We start from the raw sequence: 23,611 nt of genomic DNA on the forward strand, positions 1-23,611 counted from the left end.
TACATGGACCCAAGCTGCCACCCATCTGGGCTCATACGCTTGTACTCATAAATCAAAATTAGAAATAAAGTATATTATAAACTTTCTTCATAATAACTAATCTCTCTTCTTAGTAACATAGATGTATGTCATTACTTTGTTATTATTCCAAACAATAAACAAATTTCAGAGAAAAGAGTGTTCACTTACAACTTGAAGCAAAGAGAGATACCCAAATCCTACATTATCAAAGTTTACTTTCACATTTTTCCATCGGGCAGTCTCATTTCTTTCTATGAGTTTTAGGCAATCAGAATGATTATTCACTTCGCTGATGTCAAACATGTCACCAGTTGTGGTGTTAATACAGTGGTAGAATTTGCCAGCAAACAAATTTACGCCCATGATGCTGAAAATTAGCCAGAATATAAGACAAACCAGAAGCACATTCATGATGGATGGAATTGCTCCTAAAAGGGCATTCACAACCACCTAATACACAAATGGAAAAAAAGAAAAGTCAGAATTCTTACTTATTAAAAAGGAAAAGACATTTCCCTAGTAATCTTTAGTATTTCTTTTTCATTTTTTTCTTTCTCTCTTTTTTTTCCTTTTCTTTCTTTTTTTTTTTAGTATCGAGACTATTCTAGGACACATAAAAGCAAAGTAAAAAAAATCTTAAAATGAAATCCATTCATTCTTAAGCAATACATTTAGGGAAACAAATATAGACAATATAACAAAGAAACAAGAAAAAAAAGTTTAAAAAATAGAGAGGGGGAAGTTCCAAAAGGTTAAAGGAAAGGCAAAATCAGAGGAATTTGCTGCCAGATGAAATTAGAATATTTGTTGTTTATTAGAAAAAAGAGAAGTAGGAAATCCTAATACAGAAGATTAAGAAGATTAAGTTTTTAAAAAAGGCAACATATTAAATAATGAAACTAAAATATTTGGACATAAGTTGGTTTGACCAATATACTTTAATAAATTTAAAATTCAGATGTATAAATATAAAAATCTTATTAAATGCCTACTATAGTTTTGTCCTTAATTATTCATGCATTGCTAAGACTAATAATAATTTTTGCATAAGAAGCAAGACAGTTTAGCATTATGTATTTCATTAGATCATCACATCGTTTATTTCAAGCTCCAGTCATATCAGTTGTTTCATTTACTGAGTTTAATTCAATAAACTTATTTTAAATGAAACATAATAGAAATTGGTTTCTTAGGAAAATAAGAAAAGGGGGGATGCCACACATAGGTCCCAAATCTGATGTGATTAACATCAAATTCTGTGCTAAATAATTATCTATTCTTATTCTATGGGAGCATGTTTTTTTTTTCACCCTTTTATCTTAATTTTTGGATCCCAGATGAAAAGATCTGAGTTTTCATATTTGGCAACACTGGAAGGATGGTTTTCCTTGCCCCCTTCTCGACAGCGCCCATTGGAGCTGCATAGGAGTAGCTAGGAGGGAAGATAAAGACGGGCCCTAAGACGCTCGTGAGTGACAGAGGATGCCTCAGACTTGCACATTGTTGGCTAAGTTACTCCTACCTGTGTACTTCTATTACTCCTGTCAATCTGATCCAATGTAAACAATAAGCATCAAAATATCTTCTATCGGCCATTTAATGCCAGTGTATTTTTAGAGCAAAATCTTTTGATTGCCTGTCTGAAAAATTAAATACATGAGCCAATTCCTTACGCTTCTGAGCTGTGTTTAAAGTTTTCAAAGAACTCTAGGCCTTCTGGGGTTCTAAAACAGTGTGCTAAGTGGGTCCAAGGAAACAGTAAAACCACTGTGGGCAAAGGTAAGGAACTAAGCACAAACATTTATGTTGGTGGAGTCATCTGGGCAGACCCACGTGACACAGCCTATGCGGCCTACCAAACGGAACAGGCACCTTACCTTATCTCATTTCCTGTCTGCAGTAATATAGTTGATCAAATACATCCTTATTTTATACTTCATTTTAAATGTGTGTACATACTTAGATTTCTCCTGGATTCAAAATTTGATAGCTGGAATCAAGTTAGTTATTTCCCTCCTTTTCTGAATATTTTGCCTACCATCCAGATTAAAAAAAAAAACAACCTTATTTTTAATGTGTATACAGAGTACACATTGGAATGCACATTTTTACCTACAACAGCCAGTGTAGAGCATGGGCAGAAAACGGGTGACCTATACCTATTTCCTGAAGTTCTTTTCATGTCAATCTCTAGCTCCCATACTTGTTTCTTCAAGCCCTTTCTCACCTCTGTCACTTCTTTCCCATCTTCACCGTTCCTCCTAGCTCTGGCCTCTAATAATTCATACTGGCACTACTGTCAGAGTCCTCTTTCTCCTTCCTTTCATCTATGTGATATGAATTCATCATCCCTAAGTCTCGCTTTAAAATTATTTAATTGACCATCAAATATTTTCCTTATGTTGGTATTCAAATCACCCCACAATCTATATTTCTAGTTTAAACTTCCCTAGCCACCTACCCTTATGCCAACCCAATTGATACAATTACCAGACAACTGAGATGCCTTTGAAATCCTTTGCCCAGTATCCCCCTTTCTGGAACATTCTTTCTTCTACAAGATCTAGTTCACGTAGCACTTCTTTCATGGAGCCTCACTTCACCCTCCATGTTAGCCTCCAAAATAAAGATGAGCGTTTTCTCTTTTGAATTTAAGAATCAGAATTCCAGTGTTGGCCAGGACCATAGAGACAATTAAGTATGGTGTTCTCTGTTGGCAATGAGAAAAATGAGGCTAAGATGGATTAAGCTCAGAAAGTAGACTAGAAGTAGCATCTAGTTCTTGCTCTTTCCACTCTACCTCACTCGTTCTCCTTAGAGTTGCTCCCACTTATCTGGTTCCCACATTGCCTGTATTAGAGTTAATTGTGTTCCTGTAATCTTGACAGACAAGAGGCTTTTTCTTTTTTTAACCCAACATGCAAAAATATATTTGTGAATTCTCCAAGGTCTTGAATGTTTCGAATATGGGAATATAACAGAGTACTTTGAATAAGGGAAAAAAATGATTGAATGAATGAGTGAAGTAAAGATTAGCTTAGCATTTATTGATGAAAACATAATTTTTAATGTTACATTGGATACGAGATGAGAATAAAGAGCCGGGCACAACAAAAAAATTGGGGGTTAGCCAGTAAGTCTGAGAGGTTTACTTTGAAACTGGGGATTAGTTTTGTGTTAACATGAACTCTATGTAATTCATGAGGCAAGCAAGTGCTCTGAAGCAGTCTTTCAGGAAATAATTTGCAACGTTGGCATACATTTGGTCCAAAGAAAAGGTTTATTTTTATGAAGATAAAAGAACTAAATACTGGAAAACTTTTGGCATAGTATTGGGAAATTTACTATACAAAGGTCCGTCATATTTAAAATTTCATTAAATTAAGCAGTAAAGTTCAGAGAAAGGACTGTCTTTTCCCAAGAGCCCCAGCCATTCCTTGGCTCAGCACAGACGGAGGTGTATGAACTCTTTTCAGGCTCTAGGGAACTGCGGTAATTAGTTCCCGTGAGGTGAAGGCACTGGGCAGAAATGGCCTGAATAAATTGGAAAGAACAGATTGAGGTTTCAGGATGCATAAAAGAAGATGTCTAAGGATGGAACCATCTTAATAAATTAATACTAGAGATTGCTTCTTCTCACAAAGGTTTTGCAAAACGTCATCAATAGAATTTCTCTATTCGAGCACAATCCATTCTTATAAAAACTCTTTCCGTATCTGGTTCATTATCTGCATTTTTACTAAATCTATACAAAATGAAGGATTGACAATTAAGTGTGCAAATTAATGTGAAGAATTTTGATACACGTAGAAATGTCTTGTCAGAGCAAATTATCTCTGAACTTCAAATGATACTACTCATGGATTCTAATGCTTCTTTAATCTAAATACAAAACTATATGAATAAAAATCAAAAGCAGGCGAACTAAAATCACACATTTTTAAGTATGAAGAAGAACAATGGAATCTTTTTTTAAATCTAATGACTACATTTGTGTTATGGGGTTTAATTAAGAAAATTATCTTAGAAAGATATGATACAATTCCCCAACAAAATCTCCAACTTTATCTCTCTCAAAAATAAAAACTCTCCTTGTACATTTTTTTTAAACTTCAAGAATAAACAAAATATAGATTCATTTTTACTTATGTTTTCATTGTGATATATTCTAAGATCCTAAAAAGTTATTTGGGAGTGACTTACTCTAAGAAGTAAGTTTATGCATTAAATTCTATTTCATACATATGGTAAGACATTTCTGTTTTATTTCTAGGTAGCTATTCTAGTCTGTATAATTCAAATATGTGGATCTCTTTATATTAACTTTTCCTCATTTAAAACACAAATCACATGTGCTGACTCAACTCTTAATATATTTTTGCCTCATTACATTTTGAAAATAACCCTCGTAAGTTTTCACTTAACAAAAATGAATACGGTCATGCAATCAATACCAGTCTTACAAAAGTTGGAATACTGAACCTAGCATCTGCTCACACATATAAAACAAGGCAGGGAATTGATTGCTGGTATCTGGATGGCCATTTTCAGGATCCAGACCAGTGTAAAAAATGCCAAGAGTTTTATGCCTCAAACAGCATCATGGATCAACAAGTTAAAGTTTTCACGCATTCACTCCTAACCCCCCCCTCACCGATCAGATAATCTCCCCATAAATGGATAAATTCCATATATACATAACTAAATCATATTCAGTGAAACTTAGTAAAGAAATCAACAGTTGGTGTTCAAATCCACAGAGGGTAAATTCACAAAGGTATTTTTCTCAAAAGAAAATTTAAGACAATTGAAAATAGGGGATTAGAATATAGTGTATTTTCCCTACTGCGGTGCGATAGTACCCTTCCCAATCCCTCCCTCATCCCACTACACAAAGTCACAGTGAAAGGATGAAAGGTAGCAAAAGGGGTAATACAGTACCCATAATAAAGGGCTGAGGGGAGGAACCAGCGCTCCACCCCATCCAAGTTGGAGCAAGATTATCCTATATAAAATAGAAATATATAGTTTGTTATTAGTTAAAAATCTAATATGACAGAACATTTGGTGTTACTTTATGTATATGATTGGTCTCTGCTTTCCTATCAATCAAGACTTGAGTTCTTTTGAAAAAGAAGGTATCTAAGATTTCTTAGATTAGGAAAATTAAAATACTAATTTAAGTACAAATTTTATTTTACCCTAGATATTCATGACATCAATTCACTCAGTTCAATTTTACAAGTTGAAAAATTTGGACTGGAAATTTGAAATACAATAAATGTTTAAAAGCTGTCAGCCAGAAATGTGCATAAAACATGCAAAACATAAAGTGCAACGTGATGATAATTGATCACTTTCTAACTTCTTATCAAGCGCTGTACAACATGCTTTATTTGGTAATGTTGCATAAAAGCACATGCTTAAAAAAGTGACAAATCAACAAAAATAAAATGAGTGCTTGATTTACACTCTGACACAGCTACTGTGATTTTATGCTGCTAGGGAAAAGAATAAAATGAGAGTTTCTGAATATATTCAAATATCACTTCCCAATTATAGTCATCATTATTATCTCCATCCTCACCATCATCCATGTTTACATTTTTTAGAAAGTAAAAAAATAATAATAATAATAAAAAAATCCAAACACTAGAAACACAAAGATAGAATCAATAATCAGGTTATTTTGTCTCTACAATGCCAAACATGTATTGAAATGATCAGCCATTTTAGGGTTGTGTATAAGCTGTCACAAGAGGCAAGTAACCATATTCATAAATCCTATAATTTAAAGATGAGTTCATCTCCTATCAGCATCAATAAGAAGTTTATGTTTTTAAAATTCTCAGTTGCAAAAGTTAACCTCTCCTTATAATATAAAAAGCATTACTGATCAATAATTACAGATAAGGTTATTTCTGTAAAAATCAAAGGTAGACACGCAAGACCAATGTTGTTACGGAAATAAAGTGTTAAACATGGGAATCTCTGGCCATTTGAATCACGTATTTAGTACATTTTGAAAAGGTTAAATTCAAAATGTTTATAACAGCTTCATATAGCATTGTTCAGATTTCAGAAGACGTTTAAAAGGTATTACTTTGATTCAGGCAATATGTTTTCAAGTAGAATGTATACAAATATTTTTCTCAAGAAACGGCCAGTCTGAAACAAAAGAAAGTGACATTTTCATTGGAAAATAAACTTAATTTTTACATACCCTGGAGAGAATTTCCTTTAACATTTTAGTAAAAATGTGAAGATCTCTGTGAGAAATAAAATAAGACTGCATTATATTGTGTTAAATTGTTTCTAATGAGGAAAAAACTTTCTATATATGTTAGGGAAACTAAAGACAAGTCTCATGTGACATTTACAATAAATCTTATTTTAAAAAAACACGTAAGGCTATCAACAACCTAGAAGACGTAATTGGAAGTCTTCAATACAGTTCAATTTCCATAAACAACTAAACCTTAAGCAGAAGAAAAAGCAATGTTTTTCTATTGGAATCACACTTATTAAGCAGCTTTGTTTTGGTAAAAGAAAATTTGACTTTTTTAAAAAAAAGGAACTACTTTTTTAATGTTCTACGTCTTATATATCAATGCTTCATGAATTTTAACAAGGCGTGGAAAATACTAGATCAATAATGGCAACATTTCTAGTCCATAATGAATCATAGGGAATGACAGAATATTTCCTTGAAAGGAATAGTATAACATTTTCTGTAACTCAAGTGAAATTTCAGTTATGCTTAATTTATGAATCATCTGTGGTAATGAGTCAAAATTATATTTTCTCTTCATTATATTATAAATGCTTTATTTATTGTCATGAAAAATTGTGTGGATTTACATATACTCTTTAAGTTAGTATTTCTACTTATATACATTAAAAAGATTAAGGCAGTTATAAATTGAGGCTATATTAAACATAACTTTTAAAAAAAGTTTAAATTTCAGTCAATATTTAATAGCTACCCTTGAATATATTCAAATAATGCAAACTTTGGCATTATACAGACAAAATTTTGACATTTAAAAATTGTTTTCCTTTACTTTTATACTTAGACACGTGTGTGATTCACATTATTTTCGATAAAACTCATTAAATACAATTTAGGTCATCACAAATGAGAAGCATATAACGTAGACTTCACTTCAGTGGATTATTATCATATCATTACACATAGTACTTTAATAGTGCATCTGCTTTTTTTTTTTTTTTTTTTTGTATACAGGTTTGTAAGGAAACTCCCAAGATGGATTAGGAAATAAAGTCATTTAAATGAGCACAGCAGATAAATGATATTACATCATTTCAAGGGAGGCCTAAGTTCTCTTGCATATCACCCAGAAGTCAATATGCAACAGATAAAATGATAGAGTAGCAATTTTGCAAGGATTTGCCATTCCTTTTGCATGCATGGGTTTTCCTTTTATAGAATTTAATGTAATTAATTTAATTTTTACTATACGTAATACTTCAGGTTCTTTCATTTTCCTTACCCTCATCCCTTCAAATCGTGATAAGGCTCTTAGAGGCCTCAGAGCTCTTAGTGTCCTGAGAGATTTGATGGCACCAAGTTCTGAGTAACCCAAGGCATTTGCTGTTAAACTGACCAGTGAAACCTGCACCAACAAATAAGTAAGGAAGGAAATAAATAAAATCATCTCTCATTTTACTATATAATAAATACAATTTTTTGCTTAAAATTTTAAGAAAGTGTTTTCAGCTTGATGCAAAAAAAGTAGCTTTCAGGATGTGAATTAAAGCTAGCTGAATAAAAAAACCTTAAATGTCATGTAAAATATTAATTGTTAAACTAATTTATTAGTAGAGCAATTAGTTAGAAAAACTAGATTAAAATTAATTTAAAAAAAGGAAGAAATTCAGGAGTAAGAAAAGGTCATTGGCTATCTTCCTTTTATTTTATTAAGTTGTGGTGAATTTAGGGCTTTGTATGGCTAGTGATAAAATACAAAAACTGCTAGTCCATCAGAAAAGGCAAGACATCTCAATCCTGCATTGTATGTTCAACTAATTATAACTGATACTCTCAAAAATTAGTAACTTGGCACATTGATTTCGCAGTTGATTTCTGAAGGTGAGTTTGTTTGTCTTGCTAACATCTGTGTTTTCTCCGATATTTATCGTTATGTAAACAGCGTAACTTAATAAATAAATCCATCATGAAACTTCCTCAAATTTTTCTATACTAACTTACAGCTTCTGCCACAGTTACCTGGCTGAAAAGGGATAATCAACAAATATTTGCCAAGTAAATAAATCAATGAATTTATTTAATTTGTATGAAATATGAGAGTACTAAGAAAGAAAAATGTTAGGTGGTCTAATTCTCTAAATAAAGAGTGTACCAAAACTCCATATCCAGAGTTACAATTTCTTTGGTTTGAAAGGGGCTAGTATTGGACAGTTTCACATACATTGGACACTATTTTTGCAAAATTTTCTATTTTTAAGTGTATTAAGTTGCCTTATATTTAAATATACTTTTTATATTACTTGCAATGTGCTATAACTTTTTTGCATTTTTTAGAGAGATACACTGATCCTTATGAAATAATTAAAATAGAACATTGAAAAATAAAATATTATTATTGCAAAATGACAAAATCTCTACAGAATTATTTTCTTGATATATTTCAGGCTATTAAATTTACTATTTTGTATACCTGAAACTTATGTAACATTGCATGTCAACTATACTTCAATAAAAAATAAGTAACAAGTAAGTGCTTATAATCTAGTAATTAAAAAACCCAACTTATAATAATAAAATTATCATTCTTTCACTAAAATTTCAGACATGTAATAAGTATAATAGAGAAAAGCAAAGCTCACAGAGTTTCAAAAGAGTTAAATAATATTTAGATTTAAAATGTAGTGTGAAAAATTATGAGTTGAAATATATAATTTCTAATGAAACCTCGATGTTAGAAATTTTTTTCTTTTATAATGATGAAGCAATTATTCTTTTGAGGTTTTTCTCAGTTTACTCATTTCATAGTAACATTGGTAAGCTTTTCAAATAGCTCTGGTTTTGCTTTTGTTCAGAATTCAGGAGATACATGCATGACTTAGCTCTAGAAATACTTTCCACGGTAAAACTGTGTAGTCCTGCTGGATTTTACTTATTATCTTTTGGGGATAAAACTGTTGCCTATGAAATCTGCAATATTTTGGACACACTTTTCTGAAGCTGAAATTATGCCAAATTGATAGCATGAACCATTTTGTTTAATAAATCTCAGAGGCAGCCACCTGTTTTAGGGGAGATGAAGTATTATTAGTCATTGGGCATGTAAGTTCTGTGAAGGGCTGTTTGGCGTATTACAGGCTTGCCACAAATTGAGTCTACATCCTAGGGAAACTCCTGCCGCTGCATGAAGCAGAATTTTCCCTACACTTTGTACGCTTTACTGCCTCTAATGGAGTGTAATCTATATAATCTACTCTTTAAATCTACGTTTTAAAAACTTTGGGTAAATCAAAGAGAATTTTAAAAAATTGACGGTAGCTCCCACCACCATCACTGTTTACGAGAGCCTTTAATACTGTACCTACTAATATCAGTTTCACAGAGTTAAGAGACAAGTAATTTACCCACTGGCACACAGCCGATCGGCAATGGGACTGGGATTCAAACGCAAGTCTGCCTGACACAACATAAGGAGTTTAAGCAACATACCCTATTTCACCACTTTCCCAACAAACTGCTGTGTTATTTTCTGCTTCTTATCCTAGACAACCACCACAGATCCCATCCCCCCATTTCTAAACCAGTACTAAGTCTATTTCGTACTACAACACTATCATTCAGTGAATTAGGTTAATGTCTATTAAGTAGCATAGCCTGTCAACATAGCATCCTGGTCAGATTCGCCATTCTAGAATTAGAACACGGGTCAGACAAACTACTGCTTGAATGTAAAGACAAAGATACAAAGGATACCTACATCCACAATTAAGAAGTCCAGCCAACACCAGGCATTGGTGAAATATGTTTGATAGCCATATGCCACCCATTTCAGAAGCATTTCCAGAATGAAAATGTAAGTGAAAACCTTGTCAGCATATTCCAACATTGTCTTAATTGTCTTTCGCTGATCAATATATATGTCTTCAAATGCCTATAAAGAAAAGTTATATATTTTAGCTTTCTAAAACTATTATACCTTCTAAGCTATTTTTCTGATTATATATATATATATATATATATATATATATATATATATATTCCCTGATTTTACTTTTTTAAATTTTTTCTCTGATTCTATATATATACATATGACATTCCATTGGACTAGGAGGGCAGAGGAGTAGTAGCTATGGCTATTTTTAAAAAAAATTTTTTTCCTCTCAAAGATCTTTTAATGAATCAGGGGAAAGTTATATTCTCCATTGATCTTAGAGCCAGAAGAAAGAGGTAAAAGCATAATTTTCATGAATTAATTTGACTGATTTAGGAAACATTTCTTGATATCATATCCTGATGGTGCTGCCCCAACTTGAAGTTATTTATTCCTTTTGTTTCATTTCTTTTGCTTTCTGCTGTTGATTTTTTTGCCATAAAAAGGAGGTTGAAGAAATAAAAAGTGGAGGTTTATATTTTTCATAAAGTAGAAGTTGTAATCGAACATGACATTGCCCAATTTTACTACATAGTTGGGCTTATTTGTCCCCCTCTCTTCCCTTCACTTTAATATTTTATATTTCTCAGCAGAGATATGGTATGACAATGATGATAAGATGAAAATATATTTCATTGAGATTGTGATATGTGTTCTTCTAATATGAACCTCTCTTTATACCTTTCATCTAACTCTCACATTTGTTTCAGGGGCAAAAGACTATTTCTTGTATAAAGTGGCATGCAGAGAAAGTTTATGTCATCAGAGATATGCAGGAAAATATAGGCATATGTTCCAATTATAAATGTAAGTTAAAGAAACTTTGATTGTATTTCAATCAGACAAGTTCATTCTATCTGTCATCTAACTATCTATCTTATGGCTTAAGTATTCTATTTGTGTCAGTGTTCCTCTAAAATGTTATCTATATGTTATGCTTTATATTTTTGTAAGTGATTTTCATACAAATATAAATTAATTCAATGCAAAAACCATCTTTGTATAAAGAGAAAGCAATCTTTAAATGAATCGCTTAGGCATGCTGCCCAATATTTTTTGTTACCAATATTCATTGTTTCCTGAGTAGCATAAGAATAGTGGACACAATTTAAAAGGGACAGAGAAGTGGTCCCTAAGGACTTATTGACTGTCCATAAGGAGATAATACCATTTAGAAACAATATTCATCAGAACTCAGAAGTTATATATTCTCTATCACAGGACTTCCAATAGCTACACTAAGTTGCCATGCTTACCTTCTTATTAAAATATGGGCTATTGGATATTTGTATTCTTTGGTTATAATGGATAAGCTGGAGGGACAAATTTTCTAGGTTACTTTATAGTAAGCAAAACTTAATAAATAGTTAATTAGAAATCGTATGTATACATAGTAGAAATAAATCCAGAAATGCATAGTTAAAACATTAAGTCTATGATCTGGAAGATAGGATGTGGGGTAATGAAAAATGTGTTGGAGACAGGTAGAAGAGTGGGTGGGTGGATGGATGGGTGGTAAGTGAATGGGTGGATGGATGGATGGATGGATATAGAAATGTGTATTTATTTAAGGAAGAAGTCCTAAGTAGAGATAACAGTTTGAGATTTATCAAACAGAGGTAATGGCTGAAAACTTGAAAATGAAAATGAATGTCGGATGAGGGTTTGGGGAAAAAATGCATTGGATACTAAAACAGTGCAATAGAAAGGATTAATAAGTCATCAGTATTAGATTATCTTAAACTTTATATTGTACCACTTTTGCTTAATATTCACTTACCAGTGCACCACTACTAAGGAGAATCATGAAGACAATGAAGGTCTCAAACCAGTTATGTTCAACTATTCGGAAACACGTTCTTCTCAGATTCCACCATTGTTTTCCCCTCCCTTCCTCCACACTGATTTGACAACATTTGAATCTTTGTACACAGCCTGCAAGTATAATGTTCAAACAGGAGTAGATGAAGTAACTTCTGCTGCTTCAGTAGTATTCTTTAGCGTGTCCCTGATTCATCTTCTCACTACAATTACCATCTCCATCTTCCTAGGGTAACTCACTAAGCCTGGAGTAGTAAGAGCACGTTCATTAGCTGTGTGAAGCTGTGAAAATTATTCCACCTCTTTAAACAGTTCCCTGGCTAATACTACCTGCTTTTTCGGCCTCAACTCTTATTGTCCAAGAAAGAACTTGGTAAAGTACAAACAAATGTAAAGTATCTTTGCCTTGCACTATGCCATCCTATTGCACTCTGTTGGAGTCGCTCTAGCAGCGGAGTTCAAAATGAAGATTAGTGATAAACAGAAAACTTCCCTTAAAGAGGTTACGGAATAATAGTGTAGATCTCCCCAAACAATGCTGGGTTTGTTATTGCTATGCTTTCTTGTGGTGTTTCTAGAAGAGCTCATATAATTTTCAAAATTGATTTAGTCCATTAAAGTGTGATTTCTTGGTCCTGCTTTGATTTGTCCTTGCCTTCCTTATACTGCTTTTACTCACTCAGACTACCTGTGATTACCTTTGTAAGCTCCATCGAGGATACAAATAATATTTTTTAAAAGGCAAAAAGAAAAAAAGTATAGCACATGGGCCTTGCCACCAAGAATCTTACATTCTTGTTTTCAAGAAAAGATATAAGCTCAGGAACCCCACCTCAAGGCAAAACAAAACAAAACAACCCACCCCAGAAAGACCCCCAAAAACAAAAACAAAAGAGAAAAAAGAAAAAGTCAATTATGCTGGAAGAAAAGGAAGGAAGGGAATGAAGGAAAGGAGGGAAGAAAAAAGACAGTAAAGATACAACAGTTCAAAACAGAAAGAGAAGAGCTCTCATAAGATAATATACAAAAAGTTATCAGGTGAATTAAATGGGTATATTTATGAATAGCTGTTGAGAGGAATAATAAGGAATAATAAGCTCTTTTCCACAATGGTCAGGTGAAAGTAGTTTTGAGTGATGTGTGGAATTTATATTAGGAAGTACAGGGAGACAATATATATTAGGCCTGTGAAGAAAAGATCACTAAATAGAAACCATGCAAATATATTCATATCTTCAAAACTCAAATTCCCAAGAAAATCAGACCATGGGAAATGCAAGTCATGGGGAAAACAAAGGTCTTAAAACTGTTGTTCATATTGTACCAGGCTCAGCTAGGCTCAACGAGGTACTGTTCAGGTATCAGAAAAGGGGCTGTGCTTATTTCCTGCTTCGTCCAATAAGCTTTGGAAAATGATGATTTTGTTAAAAAATACAGTTCAGCATTTGCAAGTCATTTAACTTTAATAGTCAGAAAGTTATTTTTAAGGTAAATTCTGTGTATGAGAATTGTGATTAGTGTTTCAGATGCCACTCCTTGTGAAATCACCATTTTATTTAAAAATATAAATTACTAGTTTTGATTACATTAAAAATAGTTTTCTCCATGTTATGATCTTTACACATAATGGGCAGAGTTAACCAAAATAACAATAGATTTAAAAACTGTTAGCATTTTGGAGGTAATTGAAATAGATCTACTAAAGGTTCTATTCTATTATGAATGGTCCATCTTGGGTGATCAACAGCTAAAAACAACTGCACTCTATAAAAGGAAGATTAACATGAGGGTCATTTTCTTTACCTTCAGTGAAACAGGCTTCGGGTTCAAGGGTTTCCTCAGGTTCCACTACAGGCTGTTCTTCTGCAGGTGCACCAATGTCCACAGTGCTGCCTTCAGAGGAGCTACTGCTTTCATTAAGTTTCTGTGCGTGAGATGGACATAAAAAGTAAATCACTTTAATTTCCATAACTAATAGTCTAGAAAGAAAGAACTGGAGCTCTGAACTGATTTTGGATTCTCCTTGAAGTGAAGAGATTTTAAGTTTGAGCAAAAGACAGATTGAATAAGAAAAGGAAATAAGGAAATTGTCTGTGTTACCTCCTTTTCTATTATTCACAATGTTAGTATGAAATCGAATTGTTATGTTATGAAGTTACAAATGGCCATCAGGAACATGTACTAAGGAAACCACTGAATTAGAGAAGCCCCAGAGGGAGGGTGAGGGGGAAGGAAAATTAGTATAATTGTTCTCTTTTTACAGATAGGGGAACAAAAGCTCAGACAGGTTAAGTAATTTGTCTAACTCATATAACCAGTAAATGAGAAAGCCAATACTTGAGAGAATTAGTCCTGAGCCCAAAGTCCATGCTCTGTCTTCTGTGCAATCACACTGTTTCTGAAACAGTGTATTGACACACATAATTTTTCCATCAATTTAAAACTGAAAACAATCTATTGAAAAAATAGCAAGATTAGTCCAAGAGGTGAAGAGAATCTATAATTCGATCTTGAAGTGAAAAACAAAAAACAAAGACACCTGTTCACATCACAAACTAATTATGGAATTTTATATAATACAAATATTCAGTATCTTCATGGAAATTATTTCATCAGCTGCAACAAGCTAGCTTTTTGGTAGCTGTAGACATGAGTTCTATTTAATTTTTGTTTACAGTAATTCTGCCAAACTAATTATATACTTGTTATAAAGCAAATGTCACAATAGTAACTTATGTGCAAGCGATAATAAAACCCTTTGTTATATAGTATTACTTCAACTCACAGGGAAATTTGGGTTGTTTTTGTTTGTTTCAAGTTTTTATTTAAATTTTGTTCGTTAACATCTAGTGTAATATTGGTTTCAGGAGTAGAATTCAGTGAGTCACTAACATATAGCACCCAGTTCACAGGGAAATTTTTTAAAGTAATACTTGAAAAGTCTTTAAAAATTTTGGACAAATCCACCTTTCGCTTATCACAGTTCCTCACATATGGTGCCAAATATCAGCCTCCATATCAAACTTCAGATCCATTACTAAATACCATTATTAGTCATCTGGATTTCAGATTTCCAATCAGCAACTGAGTGTATTAAGGTAAAAAGATGTGAACCTAAAATAATATGAAATTAATTTTATCAAATGCCTCCTGATTGCCTCCACAAATAGCCTCCTCTGACGTGTCTTGCCTGGATGAGGATAAAATAAATTGTCACCTTTTATTTATGCCTAGAGTTACTCCAGGTCTAACTAGCTCAGATTTTCTACAGATGAGTGTGCTATTGCCAATATATCAAACTTTAGTCTTAAGAATATTCTTTAAAATTAGCTATTTTTCTTGTACAACCCCAACTTTGTAATATGTTACCAGTTACTAGCTATAGACAAGTGATCCTATATATGCTTACGTATTAATTTCCAAACAGTTCTCAAGCAACGGAAGTATATTCTACAGTCTGCCTGAACTAGTGTAAGAAAGTAGAAGTGCGCCTCATGTCACCCAGACTCCACATGCTCTCAATTAAAGTCATGACTTTTTTTTTCCTATCCTATACCTACTCCTTTAACCAAGTTCGATGCTCATTGTTTGCAATATTGTTCTTTGAGCAAACAGACTCAAGTTCTCCTTTATTCTTACTCTTTTGCAATATTGACAGTAATCTAAAGTCAAATTTGTTAAATTTTACCTTTGAAATAATACTTCTCTCGGTCTTGTCTTCCAAATTCCTATGACCTTTCTGTTCATTCTTGTCATTTCTTTGGAGAGCTATACTGAATAATTATCATCCTCATTCTAGCTTCACCTAATTCTAGAGCTTTGTGGACCACAAAGCCTGCTCTACGCTAGATGCCCAATAAATATTTGGCAAACGAATACCTCTGTTTCATATCTTATTGCCAGATGAAGCTTTTTGGCTCCAACTTAGCACTCCAAACACATTTCCTAAATTTATCCTACACAGAAGTTGTGCTTTAACCAAGGTGAACTTCTTAATGCTCTCTGGCTATTGCTCATAGTGGTTCTTTTTGCCCATCATTGTGGAAGAATAATAATCACCCCGAGATCATGACCTGAGTGAAGGCAGACACTCAACTGACTGAGCCACCCAGGCGCCCTCATCTAGCTTTTTATATCCAAATCTAATTCTGCATTTGTTATTCAGAAATGCTTCAAATAAAAACAAAAGGGAGGGGGCGCCTGAGTGGCTTAGTCAGTTAAGCATCTGCCTTCAGCTCAGGTCATGATCCCAGGGTCCTGGGATGGATGGAGTTCTGCCTGGGCGGGGGGGGGGGGGGGGGGGGGTTCCCGCTCAGCAGGGAGTCTGCTTCTCCATCTTGCCCCTGCTCATGTGAGCTCTCTCTCTTTCTCAAATAAATAAAATCTTAAAAACAAAACAAAAGGGGGGAGGGGACCTTGCTTCTTCACTTCAATTGTTTGCTCTGCTATGGTACATCTGGCCTGAGAAGACAGTGCAAGCCCCAGGGACTATTATAGGTTGCCTTTCCTTCTTTCTGGGCAACTGTTCTTGGAAAGATAAAATCAGAGTCATTATGTAAATATAATGTATAGAAAAATTTAGCCAACATATTTTGAATTTTAAAATTTTAGTTTTCTTAATATTTAAGTATTATCTAAAACAAAAAAATTAAATTTTGTTCATTCCTGCTTAAAAATAACAAAACAAAACAAAACAAAACATACCTTAACCAGAAAGAAATGTCAGTGCTTTTTCCAGAAGTTTACACATGATGTAAATACATGAGTATTAGTGTGAGAGAGAAAAAAACAACCAAAATAAAACAGATGCAGAAATGACTGAGCTGAAGTGTGCCGAATAAATAAATTTTAAATTAATGAATTAAATAATAAATGTATTAAATAAAAAAGATTAAAATACATAAAAACATTAAATACACAAAAACATTAATAAATAAGGACACCAAGACCTTTCTCTCAAAGCTAATTAATAAAAACAAGAGAGAAAGACACTGAGATGAAACTCAGGCATTCTTATAGGTTCTGCATAAAAACAGTGCATGCTCAGTCATTGATGCACTTCAGAATTTAGAGAAACAGTGCTTTTGCAGATGATAAACTGTCCTGTTACATTCTCAATCGGCAGTCATGTAAATCTTTAATCTTTAATATTCATTTTGCAATAAAAGGTGAGTATCTGTCATTATTACAGAAGAGAGGTTTCCAACCTATGTTCTATGGAGATGTAGACTTCAACCCTACGGGGAAGGGGAAGGCGGACCAGGCAAGTTCTCACTGTAGTGTTCTACAACTCACAGTCTTTAAGGATTTGAAATGAAACAAGAGAGATGTGATACTGAAAATGATAAGAAGGCAATGCAGGGACAAACCTGGACTCAGGATGAGATAAGGCGATAAAAGCTCAGGGTGGGTATGGCTGCTGGGTGTGCACAGATTAAGTCATAGGTGCTGGGTCTATATCTAGAAAAATCCGTGATCATCTCTGGCCAAGGATGGGAGAAGCAAAAGTAATAGCTACTCCCACTTTGGAAACAGAGAAACCACTCACATAAAACTGGGCTTTTAAGTTAATTTCTCTACTAGCTCTATGTACAAAATCATTTAATCACTAAACATTTATTGGGAGATACTATATTCTGAGATTCGTGTGAAGTCTCTGTCTCATAGAAACCCTTCATCAACATAATGCATTATTTATCTGGGTTTTTTTTTTTTTTCTTTTCCTTTGTTGCTTTTTTTTTCTTTTTTCTTGGCCAAAGTGAAATGTATAAAGTACTTTATAGTTACTTTAATATTAATTTATTAAAATTAAGGTTAATCATTCTTAAGGTTCATTTCGATTATGTTTTTTCTTCTGTCAATTGTCCCTGTCTTTTGCGTATTTTTCTACTGGAGCGTTTGTGTTCTTATCAAACGGCAATTGCGCTTTATAAACAGAAAGTCATTTGAGTTTCCTTAATGTGTAATATTTGCCAAATGAATTAGTTCTCTACTGCTGTGTATCAAATTGCCACAAATTGAGCAGGTTAAAACAATACCAACTTATTATGTCCCAGTTTCTGTAGGTCAGAAATCTGGCGCTACGTAGTCAGCTGCTGTACTCAGGGTCTCACTGGAAAAAAGCTAAGGTGTTGGCTGCGAATGCAGTTATCATCCCAGGCTCGGGATCCACCAACCTTATGGGCTAAGGGCAGAATTCATTTTCTTGCAGTTCTAAGACTGAAGTCCCCACCGCCCTGCTAACTCATGGGCTTGAACCCTTCAGCAAGTAGAGGCCACCATAGTTCCTTGCCTCATATGCAGTCTTTCTTCTGAGCCAGCCAGAGCATCTCTCTCTCTCTCTCAATTACTCTTATGTGAGCAGTGGGAGAAAACTACTCTTAAAGGTTTCCCCTGATTAGGGCAGGCACACCCAGGATAGTCTCCCTTTGGCCAGAAAGGGAACATAATCACGGGATGACATCTCATCATAGCCGCAGGTTTCGGCTGCGCTCAGGGGTGGGGATTACACAAGAGCAAGAGTCTTTGGGGTCATCTCAGGATCTTGCCAACCATACCAAAGTCTGTATTTTACTGGTTTTCTTTTCTAAGAATCACCTGCTATCCTAATATCATCTGCTACATTGATAATTCATTAATTTCTCTTATATTCCCTTCATTTTGCTTAATTTCCAATTTCTCAAACTAAGTTTTTTTGTCGTGTTCTTTCATTCTTTCTTTAAAAAAAAAAGATTTTATTTACTTGAGAGAGAGAGTGTGTGTGTGCGGGCACAAGCGGGGGAGGGGCAGAGAGAAAAGCAGGTTACCCTCTGAGGGTGGAGCCCCGACTAGGGGCTGGACTTGGGGCTCCATCCCAGGACCCTGAGAATATGACTTCAGTCAGAAGCTTAACTGACTGAGCCACCCAGGACCTCTCATTCTTTCTTGATCATTCTTGTCAATATTAAGACATTCAGTGACTGCTTGGTCCTACTTCACAGATTCTGACAGAAAATGTTCTTATTTTCCAAATAGCTATTTATATATTTTATTTGCTCCTTAACCCAATATTTGTTTAGGAGGGAATTTCTTAACTTTCAAATGGTTAGAACTTTTTCTTTCATTTTACTATTGACTTCTAGCTTACCTGTATTGTGATTAGATAGTAACCCTTTATGATATCTTCTATTTTGAATTTATTGAGGTTTACTTTGCTATCTAGTACATTGTTAATTTATACAAATATATACATGGGCACTTGAAAAGAATTTTCTGCATGTATAAATTTTGAGATAATATATACATCCATGACATTTACTTTTATTACTTACATTATTCAAATTATCAATGTCCCTATTTAATTTTTCTTTACTTTGTTTTATCACAGGCTAAGAGAATGGTATTAAAACACTCACAACCATTTTTATGTATTTTTATCAATATATTCTTACATTTTTCATTGTTGAAATCAAAGATGATATACCTCTGAATTCTTTATTTCCATTGTAATAATAACACAATTACTCAAAGACGGAAGGCAAAGATTTTTAGGTGTGTGGCAAGAACCCATCTCTAATAAAATACTTAAAAAAATGGATAACAGCGAAAATAAAAACATCCTCAAACAGTACTTTTGTTGATTTAAAAACCAATACGGTGGGGCACCTGGGTGGCTCAGTCGGTTAAGCATCTGCCTTCCACTCAGGTCATGATGCCAGGGTCCTAGGATGGAGCCCCATGTCTGCTTCTCCCTCTACCCATCCCCCTCCCCTTCCTTCTCCCTCTCACCTTCCCTCTCCCCCTGCTCATATGCCCTCTCTTTCACTCACTCTGTCTCTCAAATAAATAAATAAAATCTTAAAAAAAAAAACCAACAAGGCCAATTAATTCTTCCTTTTTTGTTTTTAAATTCAAATTTAATTTTACTTTGAAATTCACCATCCAAATAATAAAGCATGTGTTTTTGAGAGTAATAGACTATTTTAAAAATCCATTTTCATATTTATTAAGCCATTAATCAAAATTTAATTTACCAATGAGCTAGTTCATTTGAAAATATGTATATTTTCACATGTGACGACTTTCAAGCTAAATTCTATACTGACCTGTACTGTTCATGTATTTTTTGCAGGCTGACTTAATAAGTGAGCTGAGAGAATGCAGGGACCACATCACATCTAAAGCATCCACTTTGTCTTGTACACCAGGGCATTCAATAACCACTTAATAACTACAACACTGATAGTAAGAGCATTTGTCCTCCTCAGTGGATTTATATAACATTTGTTGCTTTTAAAAAATGTTCTCTACCATAGCAAATGATTTTGACCTTGAGGGTGAAGCAAAATAAAGCACAACAAATAAAATAGTCCACAATATTTTTAAAGAGTAAATGATTACATGTTTTTTTCTTGTTCTCTGGCTTGATGTTAGGATGTTTATGCTTTTATTTTAGACTTCATTTGCTACAGGAAGCTTATTTATAGGGTTTAATAGTTCAATTTATAAGTGATTAATTTATTAAAATATAAATCTGGAATTTAAGGGCCAAAAGAATACAGAATGTGTGTTGTTTGTATTTTTTTAATACTTATTTTTAAAGATTTATTTATTTTAGAAGAGAGTGAGAGAGTGTACATGTGCACACATGCGCATGGGGGGAGGGCAGAGGGAGAGGGAGAGAGAGAATCTCAAGCAGACTCTGAGCTGAGCTTGGAGCCCAATGCTGGCCTCCATCTCACGCCCTGAAATCATGATCTGAGTGAAATCAAGAGTCGGATGCTCGTCTGACTGAGCCATCCAGGCGCCCCAAAAGCATTTATTTTTAAAGCTAGGCACGTATTTTTTTAAAGGTGGGCATTTTATGTTGTTATATATATTTAAATACATATATACATATATATCTTAAATCATATATAAATGAGATGTTCTACAACATCAAAATATTAGTATTAATATTTTATTGTGTATATTATGCATTAGTAAATATTTCTAGTGTACACAAGCATACTAAAAATTTAAATGACCCCTATTAAAAACTCCCAGCAAAGCAACAATATAAGATCAAAGAAAAATGCACTGTACTGAGATTTAGCATTTCCACAGAGTAGCTGGAAAAGTCAAATATTAACTCATTAATTCCCACATCATCCCTAAAGCCCAGATGATTTCTTCATCAAACTGTGGGCTGGAAGGGAAGTCTTCAGTGCATTACTCATATTTACTAAATATTAACTTGTTCTTATCAACTGTGAAATCAAGTGTTAGTCAAACACTTCACCAAGGTAGAAGGGAAAGCGGAGGAATATAGCTCTCATATACTCTGAATTCTGCTTTAAAGTATGTCAAACATGAATTTTGTATTGATGATTAGATAGAAAAGAAATAGAACACCTCATCATATATGGGCCAACAGAAAATTATTATAATGCAAATAAGTTAGAAACAACAAAAAAAGTCTGCAAAATTGCATTTATAATTCCCAAGCTAGAAATCAAAGTTGTAAATCAAATGAGTATTTTCCATTGTTAAATTCATTTCACTGAAATGGGCATAGAGTCTCTAGTGTTCTTTTGACATTAATTTTTCATGATAAATGATAACATATTTAACAAATACTTAATAAGTGTCTACCAACTGGAGGAACTGTGCAACTATAATGAAAGGGTTAAGAGTTCTGTTTTGAGTCAGAGAAGTTTGGGTTTGAATCACAATTAGTGGTTTTATGGACTTTAAGCAATTATCTTCACCTCCTTAAGCTTTAGTTTCTAATTTGTAAAATGGTCCTTATGTCACATGATTGTTATAAGGATCATACAAGATAACACACAGAAAATGCTTGCCATGTGCTTACCCAGTAAATGGTAATAACTTTCATAACAGTGTTATATAGTTTGTAATACGTGTAATTGCTAATATTTGACCCTTTCAACCACCAAAAATATCAGTCCATGCACAAGAAGAAGATTAGGACCTGAAAAAGGAAATAGTGACTAGACCTAGCACCTGCCCTCATGCATTCACAATCAGATGGAAGATACAGATGACCAAACAAGTGTCACATACTGCAATCGAGTTAATATAGGGTATCTTGAAAGCACCACCTAACTCAGTCTAAGAGGAGAGAGCAGAAGACAGCAACATTTAGCACCAGAAGGATGAGCTGGGTGGAGTTGGGGCAGGGGAAGAGGATGATGGCATGAGGATTCTAGATGGAGAGAACAGGTATAAGGGTCAGAACCTGACAAAGCATGGGGAGTTTTAGGAAACAAAATATCAGTGTACTTGGATGAGGAGAGGTGGAGACTACTACTGTGTGAGGCTGGAAAGGTCTGTAATGGTCATTTTTTTGCAGGGACTCATAGGCCATGTTAAGTAGAATAGACTGTAAGCAAGGGGCAACTCCTGAAAGGTTAGAAAGAGAGGAGAGCTATGACCAGATTTGCCTTTTAGAAAGACGATTTATTATGTAGAGACTAGGCTAGTGAGAGGGAACATTTGTGGGGGTTGCAGCAGTTCAACCCGAGAGATGATGGAGGTCTGCCATTGTGTGGGGCTGCTGGGGATGCAGAGTAGACAAAGATGCATCGACTCGGTGGTACCTGGTAATCAACCAGATGTAAGGGAGAAGGAGTTTGGGTATCCACTGGGTAGATGGTAGCACTCTTCACATGGAACAGTTGCCATCTCATAAAGATCATGGCCCTGAGAAACTATAGCTCAGATAGGGAAATAGGCAAGAGCTGGAAGGGAATACCCAAGCAATGTCCAGATGGGACTCTACAAAGAGCTCCATGGACATCTGTCAGGCAATTATATGATAATTACAAGTCTTTTCTCTTCTCATCCTTCTTCTCTCCTCTCTGCCCCCTCCCCAGAGAGAACCTGCATCCAAAAGCAAACTGCTTACTCAGTTTGACTTAGGAATAGTCTCGCTTGATTTATTAATCTGTATACTTTGAAAAGGTATGACTGATGACATGAAACATACCACTAACTTACATGATGCCAATTAACACTGATCCAGCACCTCATTTGTGTCAGGTACTGTGGAAGTTACTAGAAGTACAAAGATACCTATGACCACAGTTCTTATTCTCGAGTTGTTCACAAGATTAGTAAGTAGGATAGACAGAGATACACAACAGAGAAACAGAGGGCAATGCATACCTTTCATTGTACGCAGCTAGTAATTCTAGTTGGGGGAAATTCAGAGGCCTTTCCAGAAGTGAGAGTTGTTTGATATAGTGAGTTAACAGAGCAACAATATATTTTTGTGGAGTGAATACATGAAAAAAGTCTTGAATATTGATTCAAAGGTCATTTTGTTTTGTTAGATTTTGCAGAGAATGGCAAGGAGAGAAGGTAATTTCCAACAAGAAATGATGGAGCTAAGGACAGAAACTTCATGGAATCATGTGACTAGAACTGAATTGAGTCATGGGGAATTAGACTGAAGAAATGAGTCTGATCAAGGCTGTCCAATTGCTCATGATATATTTAAGACTGCCTTTTTTTCTCCCGTACAAATGTGTTTCAGATGGTAATTCTAGTGATACAGATGAAATAATAGGACAGGAACTGGGAGGTCAAGATTGGAGAGGATTTAGGAGATAAAATCCGCAGGATTT

At 34.2% G+C, this 23,611-nt stretch overlaps 1 protein-coding gene across 2 annotated transcripts in view; it reads right to left on the reverse strand.

The window, feature by feature from the left end:
- LOC123781127 (sodium channel protein type 1 subunit alpha) overlaps nt 1-23,611 on the reverse strand; it is a 76,521-nt gene that overhangs the window by 13,409 nt on the left and 39,501 nt on the right. For both annotated transcript variants that reach the window (XM_045780500.2, XM_045780508.2), the window contains exons 17-21: nt 13,806-13,926; nt 11,962-12,116; nt 10,008-10,181; nt 7,536-7,658; nt 190-471 (exon numbers count right to left, since the gene is read on the reverse strand). In XM_045780500.2, the coding sequence (XP_045636456.2) occupies nt 190-471; nt 7,536-7,658; nt 10,008-10,181; nt 11,962-12,116; nt 13,806-13,926 (855 nt within the window). The remainder of the gene's footprint in view (nt 1-189; nt 472-7,535; nt 7,659-10,007; nt 10,182-11,961; nt 12,117-13,805; nt 13,927-23,611) is intronic.

This window comes from Ursus americanus, chromosome 1 (genome assembly GCF_024610735.1).
Source record: "Ursus americanus isolate L20-20 chromosome 1, mUrsAme1.1.p, whole genome shotgun sequence".
Lineage (NCBI taxonomy): Eukaryota > Metazoa > Chordata > Mammalia > Carnivora > Ursidae > Ursus > Ursus americanus.